Genomic DNA, 18,320 nt, shown 5'->3' on the forward strand with positions numbered 1-18,320 from the left:
TAAGCCCAGGCCATTGCAGTCGATGAGGTTCCACCACTGGTCTGCGTGAGGTCAAGCAGGGTTAAGTCGGGCTCGCTCTGTCCAAATTAGCAATGTGGTTGAAGCCCAGGGTTCCTGGGGAGGATTGAACCGGGTGAGATTGTCCCCGCAAGGCAGCTGGCAGAAGTGAACAAAGCTGAGCACGCTTCGGAGGAGGAAAGGGGCACGAGGCTGCAGCTGAGCTGCCCGAAGTCACCAAGAGGGCAGGGCAGGGGACAGGAGCCCCCGGCCACAGCTGCAACTGTAAAGGATGCTTTGGGAAGGACCCATGAGGAAATCATAGCCTTGGCAGTAATGAGCTGCAACAGCTTAATTCCAGCCGAGTCAGGAGGTGACAATAATTAGAAGTGAGATCTTAGCCACGCCAGTGAACACAAGGGAGCAAACGGCCAATTATTGACTAGATCAAACCCCTCAGAACGACGGTGTGGGCAAAAGACACTGTCTGTGCGGCTGGATGGCCGAGGAAATCTGATTAAAGGCAAACTGAGCAAAGGTGGGAAGGTGAGGGAGCGAGCTCTGTGCTGCTGGACATTGCAGTGCCACTGCAGTGCAGGTGACAGCAGGACGCTGGAGGCGGTGGCATGGGACAAGACGGTCTCTGTTGCACCAGAAAGCCAAGGTGATGTTGTTTGGGAAACAGCTCTATGAAATCCTCGTTTCTCATGGATCTGGCACTCACAGCAGTGCTGGAGGGAGGATCCTCTGGCCCCTAACGCTGGCTGATGCAGCCCAGTTGTGTTTCCTCCTGTGGGTGCAGGGTTCCCCTGGGGCAGCAGATCGAACGGGTGTCCCCGAAGGACCAAAATAAAACAGAGCTTGCTTAGAAAAAGTGAGTTTCTTTCTCTCCCTTTCCCCCGCAGCTCTCCTCCGCCCTGCTGTTCGACGCCGTCTACGCCGTGGTGAGCGCCGTGCAGGAGCTGAACCGGAGCCAGGAGATTGGCGTGAAGCCCCTGTCCTGCGGCTCTGCCCAGATCTGGCAGCACGGCACCAGCCTGATGAATTACCTGCGCATGGTGAGCGGGGCTGGAGCTCGCCGGCAGCGAGGGGTGGGCACGTGGGGGCTGGCACAGGTCTCGGGCACACAGCATCCGTCTGTTTGAAGCCAGCACTGGCAGTGAAAAGAGAGGAGATCTGAGGGCTGGTTTGGTGCTAGCCTTGGAAATACATGAAAACTCCATTTTTCAGGTTTTGCTACAGAAAACCTGAAGTTCAATGAATTTTTATTATTTTTTTTTTTTAAGTGGGAATGTTTCTAAGCGATGCGAGTTCTGTTTTGAGTGAACTCGGGCTGATGTGAGGTTGTGCAGTGCAACTGCTTAGAGCTCGGTGGCCAGAGGTGAGCTGCCTGTGGAAGGCTTTGAGTCCCTTTGAACCCAGAATTGTGCTCCCTAGGATCAGGCTGAGTTTATCGATCTCACCCTCAGAGCTGAGCTGGGCCACGCAGAACGAGCGTGAGTTTTGAGCCAATTTGGGGCGCATCTGAAATGCCATGAGATGAGGAAATTTCATGAGGGCTTTTTTTGCCGGAGGAAGGACCAGCTGAACCTGAACTTTGTGCTGCTTCAGTCCATGCACGTGAAGCCATAGTCAGAGACCACAAAGCTTTTCGGCTTCCCTTGTGGCTGAGAAGCTCTCAAGTGATGTTCAGTCCACACGGCGATGCCAGGCACCCACCTTGGCTCCCTTTGCAACACAAAAACCACACCAGCCTTGTGCCATCGCTGCCGGGAGGGTGGCTGGGCGCGTGTCCACCTCGACGGGCGCTGTAACTCACTCTCTCTTGGACAGGTAGAATTGGAAGGTCTCACCGGCCACATCGAATTCAACAGCAAAGGCCAGCGGTCCAACTACGCCCTGAAAATCCTGCAGCACACACGCGGTGGCTTCCGACAGGTGAGGGAGGTGGTTTGGGCTGCTGGGGATGCGCTGGGTGCATCCTTGCAGGATTTTGGCTCACTGCACTGGTCCTTATTCTATCCATTACCCTCTCTCTTTTCAAGTGATGTCTTCAGTCAAAATTAAGGATGCTGTGGGGGCCGGAGCTTGGTGCCACTGGCATCAAACTGTTGAGATTACGTGACACAAGCCCAAGGAATTAGGCTTTCACTAGTAAATCCAAACCTCCTTCAAGAAAAAGGGGAAAAAAAAAATGAAGCCCTTAAAGAAGACTTTTTGTCTGTCTTATTTCCATGCTGACAGCGCTACAGCTGCCCTTTTCTTGGAGATTGCTGTATCCCCTAGATGCTGGCAGAGAACAAAAGCTGTTGTGTCTTACTGTCCTGTCCCACACCAGCAGAGCGTTCTGGCTTTAGGAAATCTTTTGGTCTGGCAGCAGTGAGCTTTAGCCTCGGCAGGACGTTGCCTGCCAGCCCTTACCTGTCAAGTGACAGCTCGGCTTTGATGCTGCCTTTAGCTGGCTCCGAGTGAGCCGGGCTCAGGCTGGCATCCTCCCCACAGCAGGATCTCTCGGAGCACCGATGCCCTTTGAATCATTACCCAAGCCCATCACGCTCTGAGTAAAAGTGACAGCTCCAAGCCCGTCTGCATTAACAGGAGCCTACGTTCAGCTGAAGCAAGGGAAGCAAATGCTGTAAGCCTCGCTACGACTGCTGCATTTCCCACGTGCTCGAACGTGGCAGGGAGCTGGCGTGAAGTATGCAGGTCCTCCTGGAGCAGCACTGCTCGGGGAGCTCCACGAGGGCTCTGAGAGCTGCATTACCCCTGGCAGCCCTGCCCGTGTAGCTCAGCTCCTCACTCGGGTGACAGAAACGATGGCTTTTCCTCCCCATCACCAAGTAAGCATCCCTGCTTGGATCTCCCCTCCCTGGGCAGGTGAAGGTGCGAGGTTTCTGCCTGTACTTCAGGGGGTGCTGGCTCACTCTCTGCTGTCCCTACTGACCCTTTCCCTAGCTTGCAGGCTTGCTTTGGGGTTGAAGGGTGGTCCTGGTTCCCATCCCGCTGTGTTTGGTGGCCGTGAGCCCTCTCCCAGCAGTTTTTCTGCCTAAAACCTGCTCCGTCTGCCCACAGCAGCCTTTCTGCCACCTGCTCTCCCCTTCTCAGGCAGCCCCACAGAGGATCTCGCCTAGCAGCAGGGCCACGTGGGACCTGCTCGCAGGTTTTAGGGGCTGTCACCCATGTACCCAGCTGGGACGGTGACCCCAGACCCTGCTGTAGTCTCCTCCACAGCTGCAGAGGGAAGCCGAAGCCCTGCAGGCTGCAGCCTCTCCACTGTGCCATAGGTGGTTATCTTCTGCTCGCCAAGCAGGCTTCCCGGAATGAAAATAACTAAATAAATCATTAGAAATCATTTAATTAAACCCATCGCGAGGGGACAGGGTAAGGAACAGGCATTCACATCCTGGGGGCAATCTTGTTCCCAAGGGTTGCATTAGCTGATTTGTCCGGGCCCTCGTTTGAAACGCTCCTATTCCCTTCTTATTTTTAATCAAGCTCACGCTCTCTGCCCATTTCTCTCTCTTTCTCTCTCCCACCCTCTCTCCTTCCATCTACCGAAGCCACAGGGACTTCCAGCTCATCAGCTTTGATAGAGAATTCACCGAATCTTGAAGCTGATCCAGGTCTCAGCCAGCAAACAAATTAGAGACACTTAGATTTTAAAATTTGCTGTTGCTTTTGGGCAAGGAGAGACAGGGCTTTTTGACATCCAATTCTTAATACATTTATGTAATGCACCGAACGTGTTTTTTCCTGATTTAGCTTAACTAGTGGAAATTTTTCCCCAGCCATATGAAAGCTGCTCTCTGCTCGCAGAATGCCCGATAAAGCACAGGCTCATTAATGTGTCGGTGATCCATAGATCTGACAAGGACTGAGTCGGTAAATGTCATCTTTTTATTTTCTCCCTTTCTTTCCCCATACAAAACGCATCGCTCAGGCTGCTGGGCAGCGATTTGCGCTGAATGCCGAGCTGAGGTTTGGCAGCTCAACGAGAGGGAATGAAGAGGGGCTGGGACTTGCCTGGCCCCGGGGGCAAGCGAGAGGAGAGGCAGGGGGGAGCTGGAGCCCCACGAGGGGCAGATCGTCCCCAGCTCTGGCTGCGATGTCCTGGCCTCTAGCCAGCTCTGGAGCAGTGGAAGTGACAGGGGTGCCTAATTGCAGCGTTGATGAGCTGCAGATGAGCTACCAGCTGATAGCTCCGGGACCCTCCGCAGTCCCCGCCGCATCAAGCCTTTTTGACGGAGAAGCGGCTGAGCGGTCTCGGCGGGGCTTGCTCCTCTTTAGCAAAGGTTCAGAGACGGATCCTGCAAGGAGGCAGCGAGCTCGGAGCCTGCCAGACACCATCCATCCGTCCTGCCTGGGTGATGCCGGGTGTCATTTGTCTCCTCTGGGGGACAGGGGGGCTCTGGGGGGGCTGCGTGTGTGCCCCAGGGTTGGACAGGTTTCTGTATCTGGCTCTCTGCGTGTCCCCTGCTGACTTTTGCCCTCTTGCCTTCGTCTTGCAGTGTCCTTCAGGAGTGCCAGCCACCTGGCAGCTTTGTGCAGCGCCCTCTGAGGGTTTTTCCTTCATTTGTTTGCTCTATTCCCTTATCCACCCCCCTCTGCAGCCATGAATTCCCTCCTTTCTGGGCTGGCGGAGGCACCGTGTACCCAGTACCCACTTAATTACATCTCCTACTGGCACAGCCCCTTCCCGTCAGTGCCGACAAGGATCTCCAAGTGTAGACCTGATGAGAAATGGGAGCAGGCCACGGAGGAGGGGAGGTGATGGATGTGATCCTCAGGACGGTGCTTGCTAATCGTAGCCCAGAGGGGAGCTGGCTTCGCTGCACTGGAGACCTGCCTGGTGTAAGACATCCACGTTCAAGTCTGGCTTTACTTTAATTTTTAGGTAAAAGAATTAGGGACTCCTGAAGTTTATGGAGAGGTCTCGCCGTGTTGTCTCTCGCTGCCATTCGGACCCGCGGGGCACCGAGCAGCAGACTTCATTAAGATCATTAGTGCGAGGGGCTTTTTGTCATCCTGTGCCACGAGGAGCTCGCGAGCCCAGGCATCATTAACGGGGCCGTGTCTGAGCGGAGCAGCTGAAGGATTAAGGGAGCGAGCCACACTTGCGTTGCTTTAACTGCTGGTAATTTTCTCCGGAGATAAGAAATCTTTAAGTGCCAGCGATCTCAGTAATGCCTTGTGCAGAGCAGCTGATTTGAGGGGCCTCTCCTGCCTGTGGGGACGGGGCAATGTCAAGTCCTTGCTTGTCCCAGGCTCCAGCAGCTGCTTTTTGGGCTGGTTCGCCCTGAAATAGGGTCTTTGCTCCCTGCTGTCCACTAGGGCTTGTATCAAGAAAGGTCTCCTGCAGGAGGTGCTGAGGGGGCTGCAGGGGGCACATACAGAGCTCTCTCCATCCGAGCCGTGCTGCCACCTTCCCCCATGTGCTATAATCCCTCTCACAAAGGTCTCGAGCTCCAATTTGCAGCCAGGTAGCTGTGTCGCCCTCGCTGCACTCTCGGGAAAGCTCTGCCATCGTTGCTTCAGCTCCTCCCATCCTTGGAAGCCCTCCTTGGGATTTTTCAGCCTGTTTATTTCTGGCTGCTTTCTATCTATTTATTTTTGCGCTAACGCTATCGTTTTAGCTTCGAAAGCTGTTCTACCTCTTTGCTATGGGCCTCCTCCACCTGCTGTATTTTTACAGACCAATCACTGCCTCCACTAAAAACTCCCGCGTCCTAAAAACTCCTAAATCCTAGTCCCGAGCCTTAACGCCACAACCATCTTAACCACGTCTGGGCAGAGCGTTTGATTATCGCCTAACACGCTCAGCAGATGAATATGTTTTCTGTTTTCCAGAGGCTCTTTATACGTAGATAGAGATGATTAAAATCACCTTGACATCCGTCTTGCAGGAAAAGGGGGAGAGCTGAGGATCCCCGCCGTCTCCTGCCACGTCAAGCTTCAGATGTGGATCAGCACGAGGAGACAATTAGTGGCACTGTCACCCTGCGAGGGGACAGTCAAACAAGCCAGGATGGGGTGGAAGGACCCCGGCACACGGCAGTGCTTGGCTTCGGTGCTGCGTTCAAAGCAAGGTCAAAGCCACTGCGCTGTCAGAGGAGGAGGCAGTCAATTAGTCTCAATATGCCAGCAGGGGAGGGAGGAGTCAGAGAAGAGCGAAGGCTGTTAAAATTAAAGTTAATCTGTCACTAATCTCTGCTTGCGAAGTCTAGAGGGGAGGGAAAAAACAACGAGGAGATGTTTGTGACTGCTTCCAGGCTCAGAGAGGCAGGTGGAGCAGAGGGGTTGTGTTCAGCAGCCGCTGCAGGAGGCGAGCACCTTGGTGCAGAGCTGGGCGAGCTCCCTGTCCGAGAAGAGACTGGAAAATTCCCAGTTTGAGGCTCTTGTTCCCAGAGATGAGTCCTGCCCTGCAGTGTGACCGTACAACCAGGATGCCCAAGACCTGCTCCAGTACAGCCATCACCGTGCCTCCATCCCCCATCAGGGGCTCAGCGCCCCCATGCTGGGTGCAGCCCGCAGGGGTGCTGGCAGCATGTTCAGAGCTCCTTGCTGCAGGGAGTGCCTTTAGCAGGGACTTACTGATGCTGCAGAAGGAGCTGAGCTGGCAGCTTGGAGGAATGACCCCTCTTGTGTTACCTGCAAGGGGTTGCTCCAGCAAGCAGGGCGATTCAGCCCCCAGTGGGGTGGCGGTGCTTTTGGGCTGCCTTCGGCTCAGCACAGGGGCTGGGAGGTGACTGCGAGGTCCTCAACCATCCATCGTGCTGTAGGCAAAGCCCTGGCCAGGAAAGGATTTGCTTGAGCCCCACGTTTATGGAGGAGCTGTGAAGACACGTGTGCGTTTTGGGGTCAGCCACCACCTCTCCGAGCCACGCTTCAGTGGTGTTGGAGCACTTTGGCTGGGCCAGCTCTTCAGCAAGTGGTGGGCTGGGACCTGATGGGATCAGAGAGGCTCTGCAGAAGAAAAAAGGGAGAGGAAAGGGTCTCAGGGAGAGCGAGCTGGCCTCTCTCAGCTGCAGGTCTACAAATGAGACAATAAAAGGCTCTTCAAGGGGGCATAAGGGAGCAGGATCCTGATCAGTATGCTCAGTAACGGAGTGTTCGTAAATACCTTTTACAGGGCCAGCCGGATGCTTGTCAGTCACCGGAGCCATATGGTGGGAGCGTACAGTGATTTGTCCTGTAAATTCCATTATTATATCTGCTTCTCTCTCCAGATCGGCCACTGGCACGTTTCTGAAGGACTCAGCATGGACAACAGGATCTTCTCCTCCAACATCTCCGACAGTCTGTTCAACACCACGCTCATTGTCACCACCATCCTGGTAAGCGAGGGGGTCACCTACAGTTCCCATTAGCTCGTCACCAGCCCGGTGCTTAGGGGTGTCAATCAGCTGCAATATTATTCTCTCCTCCTACCCCCCTCTGCCCCCAGCATGCAGTGTTGCACACTGATTTCATAAAGAACAGACGATCAAATCTCTAATTACAGCACTGAGGACAATTCATGACAGTGTAATTAAACTCAAGTTGATGTTTCATATGGAAATGATATTTGATGAGTTCAGAAGCAGCTGGGGAGAGGGCTGGAATGGGGATAAGTTGCCATTTTACATTCATCTCTGAATGATGTTCTTGTTCTGTGTACAGCTGGTAAGTTGGAAGGGACAGTTGTCCCAGCTCCCCATAAAAATTACTAAAATTGGCTAAGATGGGTGCAACTTTCATGAACCAAGACCTCACAGGTACAGGCAATCCAGGCAATTACCCTTATAGAAGTTCCCTGTCCGGTGCTGGGCTGGTACCCATGACTTTTTCCAACACTTCTGCTTGGAAGACCCTCAAAACCCCGAAGCACTCTGGCCATTATTCCCTTACATCCCACTAAGTTTGCTGAAAGAGAGGCCGAGCTGGAAAAATCATCCCAAGTGCCCCATACCAGAGATTTTGCATCCCAGCCCGGGCAGGGAGCCCCTTCCCCGCTGCTCCATGCTGCCGGGACGCCCCGGCTAAGATGGGAATGACAGCTGCCCAGTTTCGATGCAGGAAAACCCCTATTTAATGCTGAAGTGGAACCATCAGGAGCTGGAAGGCAACGACCGCTACGAGGGCTTCTGCGTGGACATGCTGAAGGAGCTGGCCGAGATCCTGCGCTTCAACTACAAGATCCACCTGGTTGGTGATGGTGTGTACGGAGTCCCCGAGGCAAACGGCACGTGGACAGGGATGGTCGGGGAGCTGATTGCTCGGGTAAGTGAATTAACCGCTCCTTTTAGCCGTGCTCCAGTGGGACTTGGCTACGGCAAAGCCTGGTGCTTTATTATGTGCTCCAGGAGGCTAAGGATGGATGGGGGTTTTCGTCTGCGTGCAAGGCTCTGACCAGAGGATCCCTCTTCAGTGTTTTCTCCTGGCTCTGTAAATGCATTTGTTGTGTCAGTGTGACACTGTGCGAAGTCGTGACGGGTGTTAGGGCCCCTGGGCTCTCTCAAGGCTGTTTGCTTTGCCTGCACTCAGATCCCAGCTCGACACCGAGTGGTGTTTGGTTATTTTTTTTTCACAGCGGAAAAAAAAATAATGGAAATTTGACATAGGAAAATGTGCAGGTACCGGCAGGGTGGGCAGTGGAAATCAAAGCAAACTTGCAAAAAGGCACGGGGAGGGAAGGGGGTAAGAATCCCATTTCTACCCAGAAAAGTTTGGGCAGGTTCATTTCAGCACCTCAGCTTTTGGTATTGTTTTTGGAGAGGAACAGTTTTTGTTTGCTCGCTGTGCATGGATCGAGCTCTGTTCACGATTCCTCTCCGTGGCAGTGATGTAGCCTGAGAGCCCCCTGCTTTTGCTGGGTCTGGCAACTTCTTGCTCCTGTGCCCCGCTCCCTGCTCTTTGTTTTCCTCCACAGCTGAAGGTGCTCCTTCCCCGGAGCTTAAACACAGCTGATGAAATGCTCCGAGATCCCTAGTAAAACAGGCTTAGCCAAAGCTAACATTAAGATTGATGCCATTTAAACCGATCCTTCCTCGCTGGGTTCCGCGCTGCCTTGTCATTACCGCCGTGCCTGCGAGGACCCGGTGACAGCTTCTCAGCTGGTGGCAGCTCCGTGGGGAGGTGTCTTTGTGATAATCCTCAGTGCTGTGCCAGAGGAGCACCCGAGCCTTCCCATCACTCCCCTTACATCAGCGGTGTGTCCTGCTGCAAAGCAGGGGAACAAGAACCCGATCCCATCCCTGTAGGGCGAGCATCTCTCCATGATGCCCCCCAGCATCCCTCTGCTTCTCCCCCAGCAGGCAAAGGGGGCCTGGCTGATGCTCCCTCCCCCCTTAGCAGCTCCGTTTGAGCGTCCCAAGCCAGGTGGGACAGCTCCAGGGCTGAGCGAGGTGCTGAGGGGCAGGATACGTGCTCAGGTCCCCATTCAACCAGTGCCACCTCCTCGGTCGCCCCTTCACAGCGCGAGCTCGGTGCCAGCTGAGATTCCTCTGGTGAGGAGCCTCCTGTTTGCAAATGCTCGGGGCTATTGGCACAGTTTTTATCCACCTCTCGCTCTGTGTATCCGCACACAACTACGTGTCAAACGCTTCTGCAGCAGTTCTTCTGGGAGGCGAGGAGGAGCGGGGTGTGATGTGTGAGCAGGGCAGGCGAGGAAGGGAAACAGCCCTTTGGGGTTTTTGGCCTGCTGGCCCTGGCAGCGCCTCCCCGTTAGATGGGAGCTCCTGGAGGGTGCTTTTTGGTAGCAATAAGTGTTTTAACTTCATCTTCACAGAGAAACAATTTGTTTCTCCTTCAGCTTGAGCTTTATTTAGGAGGATTTTTACTTCTGCTTCAGCAGGACAGAGCTGGCAAAATCTGTGTGAGGCTGAATCAGAAATCAGAGACGAGAACAGGCGTTCTCTGCTTTGTTCTCTCTAGGCCCTTCAGAAGCTTTATAAGGGTGGTTTCAGCGAGTTTTTGATGGCCTGGCAGGGCAGAGCTGGCCATGTGCGTGCTGCTCTCCATCCCACCTGGAGGCAGAAGCAGCAGAGGATGTGTTGGCCACCCAGTTCTTCTGCCAGGGGATTCATTCCTTGGGCACTTTTCTCCCTCCAGCTCAGCTCCGTGCAGTCCTGAGCACAGAGAGGGCATTAGTTAGGACACAAACCTGCCACTGGGGTCAGAGCATCCCAAATCCTACCCCAAAGGAAAGCTCTGCACCTGACTCTTCATGCAGTGCTGTGTTACTGTAAATTAGGGATTCCTTCCTCACCCCGATCAGCTTCTCGTGTTGTGAGCTTTGACCAGGGTGAATGTAAGTGTGCAGGACCATCAGCTATGGGCTATCTGGGAAAAACATTTTATATTACTGCTTTTGGATTGACCAGCTATTGATCCATCCCTAAGTGCTGAGAATTCTCTTACAGCTAATTGCGCGTTGTGGTACGAGTGAGACGCTTTCTGTACAAACATCTGTGTGTTGTTGACCCAAATTCACAGGGATGAATCCGATTGACCCACTCACAAAACCCGTTAGGAGCTGAGGAGCACGAGGAATGGGATGGCTGGGGGTTAGCGGAGGAGCTGCTGAGGTCCTGGGTCCGGGTCAGCAGTACTGGGATCGGGAACCCTGTCAGCGTCATGGTCAGGAGAAGGAGATGCAGCCTGGGAGAAGTCACTTGGAAGGACTCAAACCCCTTTCTTAATGAAGATATCACAAATTTGGAAACCGCCAAGCTAACCGGTTGCTCTGTGCACACGGGGCAGGGCGGCTCAGCACCGATCCTATCCCTCGAGGGAGCAGGGCAGCAAAGCTGCTCTCGGGATGGAGCAGGCTTCCCCGATAGCCCCGCCGGGTCTGGCACGGACAACTTCAGCCTCCAGCAGCTGGGCTGACACCTTGCACGCCTGCTATCCATAACAAGCAAACGAGGGGGAACAGCAAATCTTCCTCTCGCCTATTGTTTGCCTTTGGAGCCTTCGGGGACAACAGCACGGGAAGAATTACGCCTCACTTCTTCCTGCCGCGGTACGGAGCCCGGCTTTGCCTCCCCGATGGTTGCCTTGTCTTCCCTTTCTCTTCCCCAGCACGTCCTCGAGCCGAAATGAATTTTGCTAGTCAGCTACAAGCCGACGAGTGTATTTTCCAGGCGATGTGACAGCTCTCTCTTTGTTCCAGCACGGCTCTACTTGCTGTCTGGGTAGCGGAGAGCCTTGGTGGCTGTGCTCGGTGCCTGTACTTCGCCTCTCAGCACGCTGCTGGTGCTCAGCACCCTGTGCTCCTCCCGAGGAGCTGTGTCTGTGCCCCGGGGGCACCCACCTCAGGGCTGCCCCTGGGGAACAGAGCTAAGCTGACAGGAGATGGTGTGGTTTTGCCAGCAGGCTTTACCCGCAGGAATGTGATGCTGGGGTTTTGCTGTGAGGCCTCCTTCTGACAGCTGGATCACCGCCCTGCCCAGCTGGGCACCAGCACCAGGTGCCTCTCATCCCACCCCCCAGCACGCTCACCTGAAGGACAGCACAGCCCGGGCAGGAGCACGCTCCATGCAGACTTGGATTTCTTTTTCTGCAGCCTCTTCAGCTGCCCAGGCATCTTTTGATGTTTAAATAAGGACTCGTGGACCAGGAGCTGGCCCTGCGGGGGCATTTAGGTACAAGGACCAGGTGCCACGGGGACAGCAGTGCTGGCCCGTGGGTACAAGTCCTGTGGGTGGCGTGAGGCTGGTGCTGCTGCAGGAGGTGTTTTAGGGTGCATCAAGGGAAAAGGGGCTGGGGACAGTGAGCTCCTGATGTCCCCTCCTGCAAAGCACCATCTGGGGTGTGATGGGGTGCGGAGCAGTGCTGGGCCTTTGGCTTCTGCATCAGTGGCTTGAATCTGGCTGAGATCAGCAGCAATTAAAGCTCTTTTTTAAAGCAGGGGAGATGAAGCTGTGCATCCCATGCCTCCTGCTCAGAAACCCCAACACCAAAGGCTGAAAGGACTTCAAGGCTTTGGGGTGAGGCTTTTCCAGCCCCGCTGCTGTGACCAGGGGAGGTGCTTTGCGCTCCGAGGCCCTCTCCTCAGCTGCTCCAAGGGTAGGGGATGGAGGAAGGGGAAAAGAGGGAGAAGTTCTTCCAAAATTGGCTGAGTCCTGCAGTGGGTGTTGGTGTTCAGCAAGAAAAAGCTGTGCGTGGGTGATGGGAGGGAGGGAGGGGGAGTCTGTGTGCGCCGGGGGGCTGCCAACGTGCTGGGGGGGAATGGTGGAGGTCGGTGGTGTGCTGCTGATCTTGTCCTGCACATGGTGTGCATGCTTACATCGCTGTGGTATGAGCTGGGTGGGTGTCCCTGCCGGCCCTGGGTGGCTTTTGGGGTCGCCGTTCCCGGCGTGTCATCCCAGCTGGCTCTTGCCAAGGGCACAGGAGCGCCTGGCAGAGTTTCTCCTCCTGCCCCTAGAGATGGTGCAGGGGGAAGGCAGACCCGAGGCTGGTGTCTGCGCTCATTACTGATCCTCTAATGGAGGGTGGCAGCCTCCGGGGCTTTCAGGCTGTCGCTTTGCATACGGCAGAATTCACAGATGTCCTTCAAAAAAAAAAAACAGTTTTGAGTGACCCTCGCCTGGCCCTGGTTTTAAATGCAAGAATGTGCGTCCCTGGCTGCCTGCACAACCCGAAATAGCTCCTGTGCAGTAATTCAGCGACCAAACCATGCCACAAGACAGGTCTGCAGCCCTCAGGGTGAGGGAACAGAGTAAGAAATACCTCCCCCTGCCCTTGGCCACAGTGTGTGCTGTTGGCAGTGCCGGCGAGGAGGGCACTTGTGCGCCCAGGGGATTTAGGAGCCGAGGTGCTGTTGAAGTCAGGGACTCCACCTCCTGCAAGAAATCCCAGGTTTGTGCTGCAGGAGCCATCCTCCAGGCGTGTTTCGCACCAAAGCCTGGTGCAGCTCGGACTCTCCCCGCTGGCTCGAGGCTCGTGGGCGGCAGCAGGGCTGCGGCAGGGCCACCCACCTGGCCCTGATGTTTTGGGAATTTCGTCAGGATCGTTCCCGGCCGGGCTGCGCCTGACGTCAGGCCCCATTCATCACCATTAGCCTCCAGATGAGCCTTGTCAGCATCCGCAGCGAGGAGGCGGCTGCCTCCTCCGGACTGGCAGTCCCCGCAGTTTCCTCCGTCAGCCTGCTTTAATTGTTGTTCCTCCTCAGGAGCCCGGCTCAGCCTCCGTGTTTAACATCTTTCCTCTCGCCCGGTGCGAGTTTTGGCCTTGCCTGAGCGGTGCTTTGTTAAAGGAGCTCCTCTTCCCACCCCCAAAATGCTCTGGGTCTTCTTCTAAGCTGATTTCATGCTGACATTTATAGCTGCAACTGTGCCGATGGCTGAAAATCCCACAGAGTTCGCCCCTCTTCCCCCCATCCCTCGCCTCCTGGTTTCCCTTCCCCCAGAGCTGGGACGCGGCTGGAGCGCAGAAACACGAAGAAAAACCCCGTTTCTTCCCCAAAATGCATTGTTCAGGCTATAAAACGTTAACTCCTACCCGTGTTCAGGTGGGGAGGGGAGGAGAGAGCCGAGGGCTGCAGCGCTGCCTGTAACCAAGATACGCTGACCCCGGTGAATCACACCCGTCGGGTGCACATCAGGAGGCGAAGGAGAAAGCATGAAATGGATGCTGGGCAGGCAGGGAGAGCGCCGTGTGCCCTTCCCAGATCAAAGTTTCTTGCTGTCAGAAAGCAGCCCTGAAGTTGCATCGCTTCTGAGCCTGGAGAGGAAGAGGGAGAGGGAGCCTGAGGGAGTGGAGCCGCGGACGAAGCCGCCAGCAGCCAGGTCTCTGCCAAAGGAGGAGGCGAGCGGGGCCGTGCGGGGGTACCAGCAGCCTGCAAGGGGCTGGGGCTCGGCTGCTGCCTCCTGGGAGGACAAAAGTTGAGCAGGCAGGGAAAGAGCAGAGGGAGATGGGCTGTAATTGCCTTCACGCCGTTCAGCACAGGCAGCAGATGCAGCCAGTGCCCATGGCAAGTTCTCCAGGTGCTCCAACCCAATCCTTTAGCACCCCGTGGCACTTTTTGGAGAACTGGGAGAGGAAAGGCATTGTCAGGATGAGCTGTATCTTCACCAGGGGCTCTGCTGGCGGAGCTCTCCCCAGGACAAGGGTACCTGCAAACCCTTTTAACATAGACAGGAGAGGGTTAGGCAGCTGGAGGCTTTCCCCGCGGATAAAATTCCTCACGTGCCATGTTCTGCGGATGAATTGATCCCATCTTTGTAATCTCCTGGTGTTTACAGAGGGCTCAACTGCTCACACGCGATGCTGTGATTGCTGGTGCCTTTTAAAAACCCTGTGGGGAAACGTCTGGCTAGGCAGAAATCCTCCCCAGCTCGTAACTCACTCCCGTCTGCACCTCCCAGGAACCCGTAATAGCTGCTGGGAAACAATTGCAAAAATCCAGCAGAGGGCTTGTCCAATAAAGCCGTCCTGTGAAATATCACCTTCTCCGTGCCCCCTGCCCCTCACCTGCTAGCGGGCAGGCTTGCTGATCCTTTGCTTTTCTTTCCCCTTTCCCCCTGCCTGCAGGCTGCAGTAAGGCTGCCCTTTGCTCCTGCAGCTCCTGCCTTTTCTTGGCCCGTCCTCCCCATCTGCCTCGAAGTGGTTTTTTGGGGGGGTGCAGGAGCGAAAGACACGGGCAAACCTCAGCCAGGAGGCACTTGGCCCTGTTTTTTTCCTCGGGAAAGCGAGAGCAGCAGGGGCAGAGAGCGTGGCACGAGCGGTGCACCAGCAAATATGCCTTTGAGTGGTGCATTTGCAAGTAGGGCATGGATCCAGGGAGATAAGCCGCATATTTTATCGGGTCTTCAGGCCTGATGGTGCTTTAGCTTCTGCACAGACCTCATGAAACTCGGGGACAACATGTGCAAATAGCTTTTCTTCCCCCCCTCCTCCCCTTTTTCTTTCTTTCCACATGCATAATTGCCATCCTGCAAAGCAGGCAAACAAATGTATAAGAGAATGGAGGAGGTTTCATTTTTATAGAAAGCAATTACCGACATTAAAAGAGCTACAGTAATAAATATTATATTTAAAATTCAAATTCCTTATCTATATTACAAGGGTATTAACGTTGGAATAAATTCTCCCCCCCCCCCCGCCCTCCCCACCTCATTTGGTTTGCAAGGCAATCTGGAAATTTTTACGCCAGTCCTCCGAATTTTTTGGAGTCGGAGCTGCAATTTCGGGAGTCTGGGTTTGGCAGGCTTGTAAACTTCATGGCTCGGGGTTTGTGAGCAATAAAGGTGCTTTGTTGTGATTTCCTACCTATGGTGCTTGCAAGTAACACCAGCCTTGTCTGGAAGGGGGTGGCTGCGTTAAATGGGGGCTGTGGAAGCGGGAGGCTGCAACCCATAGCTACAGAGAGGTAAAGAGTGGTCCGGAGCGCGAGCTGGGTTATGCTTTGGGGTGTCTGGGTGCAATACACGCAGGGTGAGCACGGACATCACCAGGAAAACTCCTGCTGCTTTCCCCAGAGCTACGTCTTGCCTTGCAGCAACGCACCCCGTCCCATCAGGATGGGGCACCCACCTTCCAGGAGCGGGTGCGTGGCCCTGGGCGTGCTGTGCCCCCTTCCCTGCTTTTTCCCAGGCTCGGGGTCCTCATCTCTGCTCTCCTCTCTCTCCAGAAAGCCGACTTGGCAGTGGCGGGGCTGACGATTACCGCGGAGCGGGAGAAGGTGATTGATTTCTCTAAGCCATTCATGACTTTGGGAATTAGCATTCTCTACCGAGTTCATATGGTAAGCGACTTATTTTATAGCCATTTACGTCCCTCCATTATTTGCATGCAAACGCGCCTAGTTACAGAAGAACAGTGAATGACTCATAAAAATATTTTCTTTTCCTATTTAAACACAAATGTGCCGGACATTTATTTTCTTTTTCACCCCGTGTCAGCTCAGTGCTTTCGGTTCCCATTGCTGAACCCCCAGCCCTGCTGGCTGCCTCCTTGGGCACAGCTCAAGGGCACCAGGAGGTGCCCAGGGTGCTGCTGCCTTGCAGGGGGGCTCTCAGACACCCTTGCTCCTGCACCAGCTTCGGGGGTGAGCCCCCAGGAGGGGCTTTGCAGCTCCAAGCCCCCATTTCCCAGGTGTTGCAGAAGGTGAGCGCAACGGGACGTCCTTCTATTCCCAACCCGGGGCTTTGCAACGTGCTTTGTGCGATGGTGAATGGGTTGAGAATTTCAGTCCTGGTCTCCTGTCAGCTCAACAATAGCAGCCAAAAGGATAAAACAATTAGAGCTGCCTCTCCCTGCCCCCTCTCTCCCTTCGCGAGGCTGCTGGAGATGCAGTGTTCTGCACGAGCATAAACAAACTTGCGCACGCATCTCTCCGCGCTGAGTTGCTCCTGCCAAGAACAAACAAGTAATTAAAATCTAGTTAAAATTCCATTTCTTCTGGTACGTGCAGAATTTAGGATCAGTAGTTAACCGATCAGAAGGAGCCAGACCCTTTAAGCTTCGGCAGCTCAGCTGTGAGCAACTGTCCCTGCCCTGCTACCATTCCCTTCCTGCTGCCAGCTGCCCCGTGCATCCGGGGGTGTTCCTGCCAGCATCACTTGGCTGGGATTATAATCGAGCTCCTGACTTTCTCACACGGGTTTTAAAGTTTGGGGATTGAGTCCCATGTGTGTTCTGCCTCCGATCAACCCCACAACCTCGAGCGAGGTCCTGCTCCTCGAACGGCATGAGGACCCCATGGCAGGGGGTCCCCAGCTTCTCCTGCTGTGCTGAGGAGTGGGGCTGAGAGCTGGGCAGAATTAACTCAGTATCCTGGTAAATATGCATTTAGCTCATCGCTCCCATTTTCCTGGAAGGATGGGGTATGCAGAGCAGCTGTGGGCGGCTGCCCTGCCCCTCCCTCCCCTTCCCCACCCCAGCAGACGTCTCCGCAATGTCAGAAATTGCAGCTGACGTATGTTCGGCGCGGCGCGGCTCCGACGGAGGCTAATAAATAACCACAAATGCATCTCTTGCCGAGGAGTAGCCTCCGTGCCCTAGTCTCCTCCCAGCCTGATGACATTTCATTTTAATTTCCATACAACTCCGCTTGCTAATGCTTTCTCCCCCTTTTCTCCTCCCCACCCACCCGGCCCAGCCACCACGCTGCGTCTCTTATCACACATAACCGAAGATGGCAGCTTTAAATGGGGCTGTCATTTTTCTCAATTCCGCTCGTTGTGATATAATCAAGTATGGATTTCTGACGCGGGGGCTCTAATAGGCTTTCTGCGAGGAGAAAAGGCTCACTTTGTTTATTGCCTTCCCATCCTGGTGGGCCCTGCAGAGGGCAGGAGGTGATGACAGGTCCTCCTTGGCAGGTGCCTGGTGCTTTTTTCCTGCATGGAGGTATGTTGGGAGCCTGCTTTGTTTGTAGCACACACTTGGTTTTGCTCACACCTGCCTCTGTGGAAGGGATTGAGGGACATTGAGGGACCAGCTTGCACGTGGTCCTCGGTCATCAGCCCTGAAAGCCTTTGCTGTGCTCTCCCTGAGATGGGAAAGCATCGATTTAGTGAGCACGAGGGAAGAGCTGAGCTCAGGGTAGGTGAACTGAGCTCGAAGGGGCTCTCTGACTGCTGCAGGAGATGGAAGAATTGGGGCACCGATGCCACGGCTCCTCCCCAGACAGTCCCTCCAGGCTGTCCCAGTGGTGCTGGGGGGCAAACAAGGAGCTCAAAGTGTCTGCCATGAGCCTGAGCACCGCTGAACCCAGCAGGACATTTGGTTCCTCCTCTTTTCCCCGCATGTCCTGCACAGTCAGGCTCTGACCCCAACATCTGCCCCCTCCAGAAACCCACCCCCTGTCTGGCCAAGCACGAGGACTTCCAGGAACCCCCAAAGAGGGTGAGTGAATCCCTCTTGCCTCCGTCTGAGGATCTGCAGGAGGTCTTCATAAATTATTGGGCACTTTGAACGTTTCTATTCCAGGAAAAATAGCTCTTCCAATTAACAATGCTGTACTGGGACCTGCTAAAAATATCCGACAGACACCAGATATTGTCAATCCCATCTTCAAAACAGACAGATAAGAGAGAGTTTGTGCCCTCCGTGGGAACAGAATATCTTTATTCTTATCCACGACTGTGAATGAAAAGAATATGTAGCAGCAGCCTGGAAATGACTGAAGAGCAGCAGAACTACTACTGCTGCAAGTCACAGGAGAGACTCGCTGCCAAGCCTGGAACTTCAAGCTTCCAACACAATTTCCCTAATGAGTATAATTTATTGACAAACTGCCCCGGAAACACGGAGGAGACGTTGAGGCCCTAATTACAGAGAGGGACTTTGCTACAGGAGCATCTCATGAGGGAGCCTTGGCTGAGACGCTGACGATG

General features: G+C 54.6%; 1 protein-coding gene across 1 annotated transcript in view; it reads left to right on the forward strand.

Moving 5' to 3' along the window:
- The window catches only part of GRIK4 (glutamate ionotropic receptor kainate type subunit 4), a gene marked incomplete at its 3' end in the record, with an annotated part of 105,022 nt that overhangs the window by 74,764 nt on the left and 11,938 nt on the right, over positions 1-18,320 (forward strand). The window contains exons 8-12 of the mRNA XM_084301681.1: positions 903-1,055; positions 1,831-1,935; positions 7,224-7,331; positions 8,053-8,256; positions 15,611-15,724. Of these exons, the coding sequence (XP_084157807.1) occupies positions 903-1,055; positions 1,831-1,935; positions 7,224-7,331; positions 8,053-8,256; positions 15,611-15,724 (684 nt within the window). The remainder of the gene's footprint in view (positions 1-902; positions 1,056-1,830; positions 1,936-7,223; positions 7,332-8,052; positions 8,257-15,610; positions 15,725-18,320) is intronic.

Source organism: Netta rufina (genome assembly GCF_964035555.1).
Source record: "Netta rufina genome assembly, chromosome: 25".
Taxonomy (NCBI): domain Eukaryota; kingdom Metazoa; phylum Chordata; class Aves; order Anseriformes; family Anatidae; genus Netta; species Netta rufina.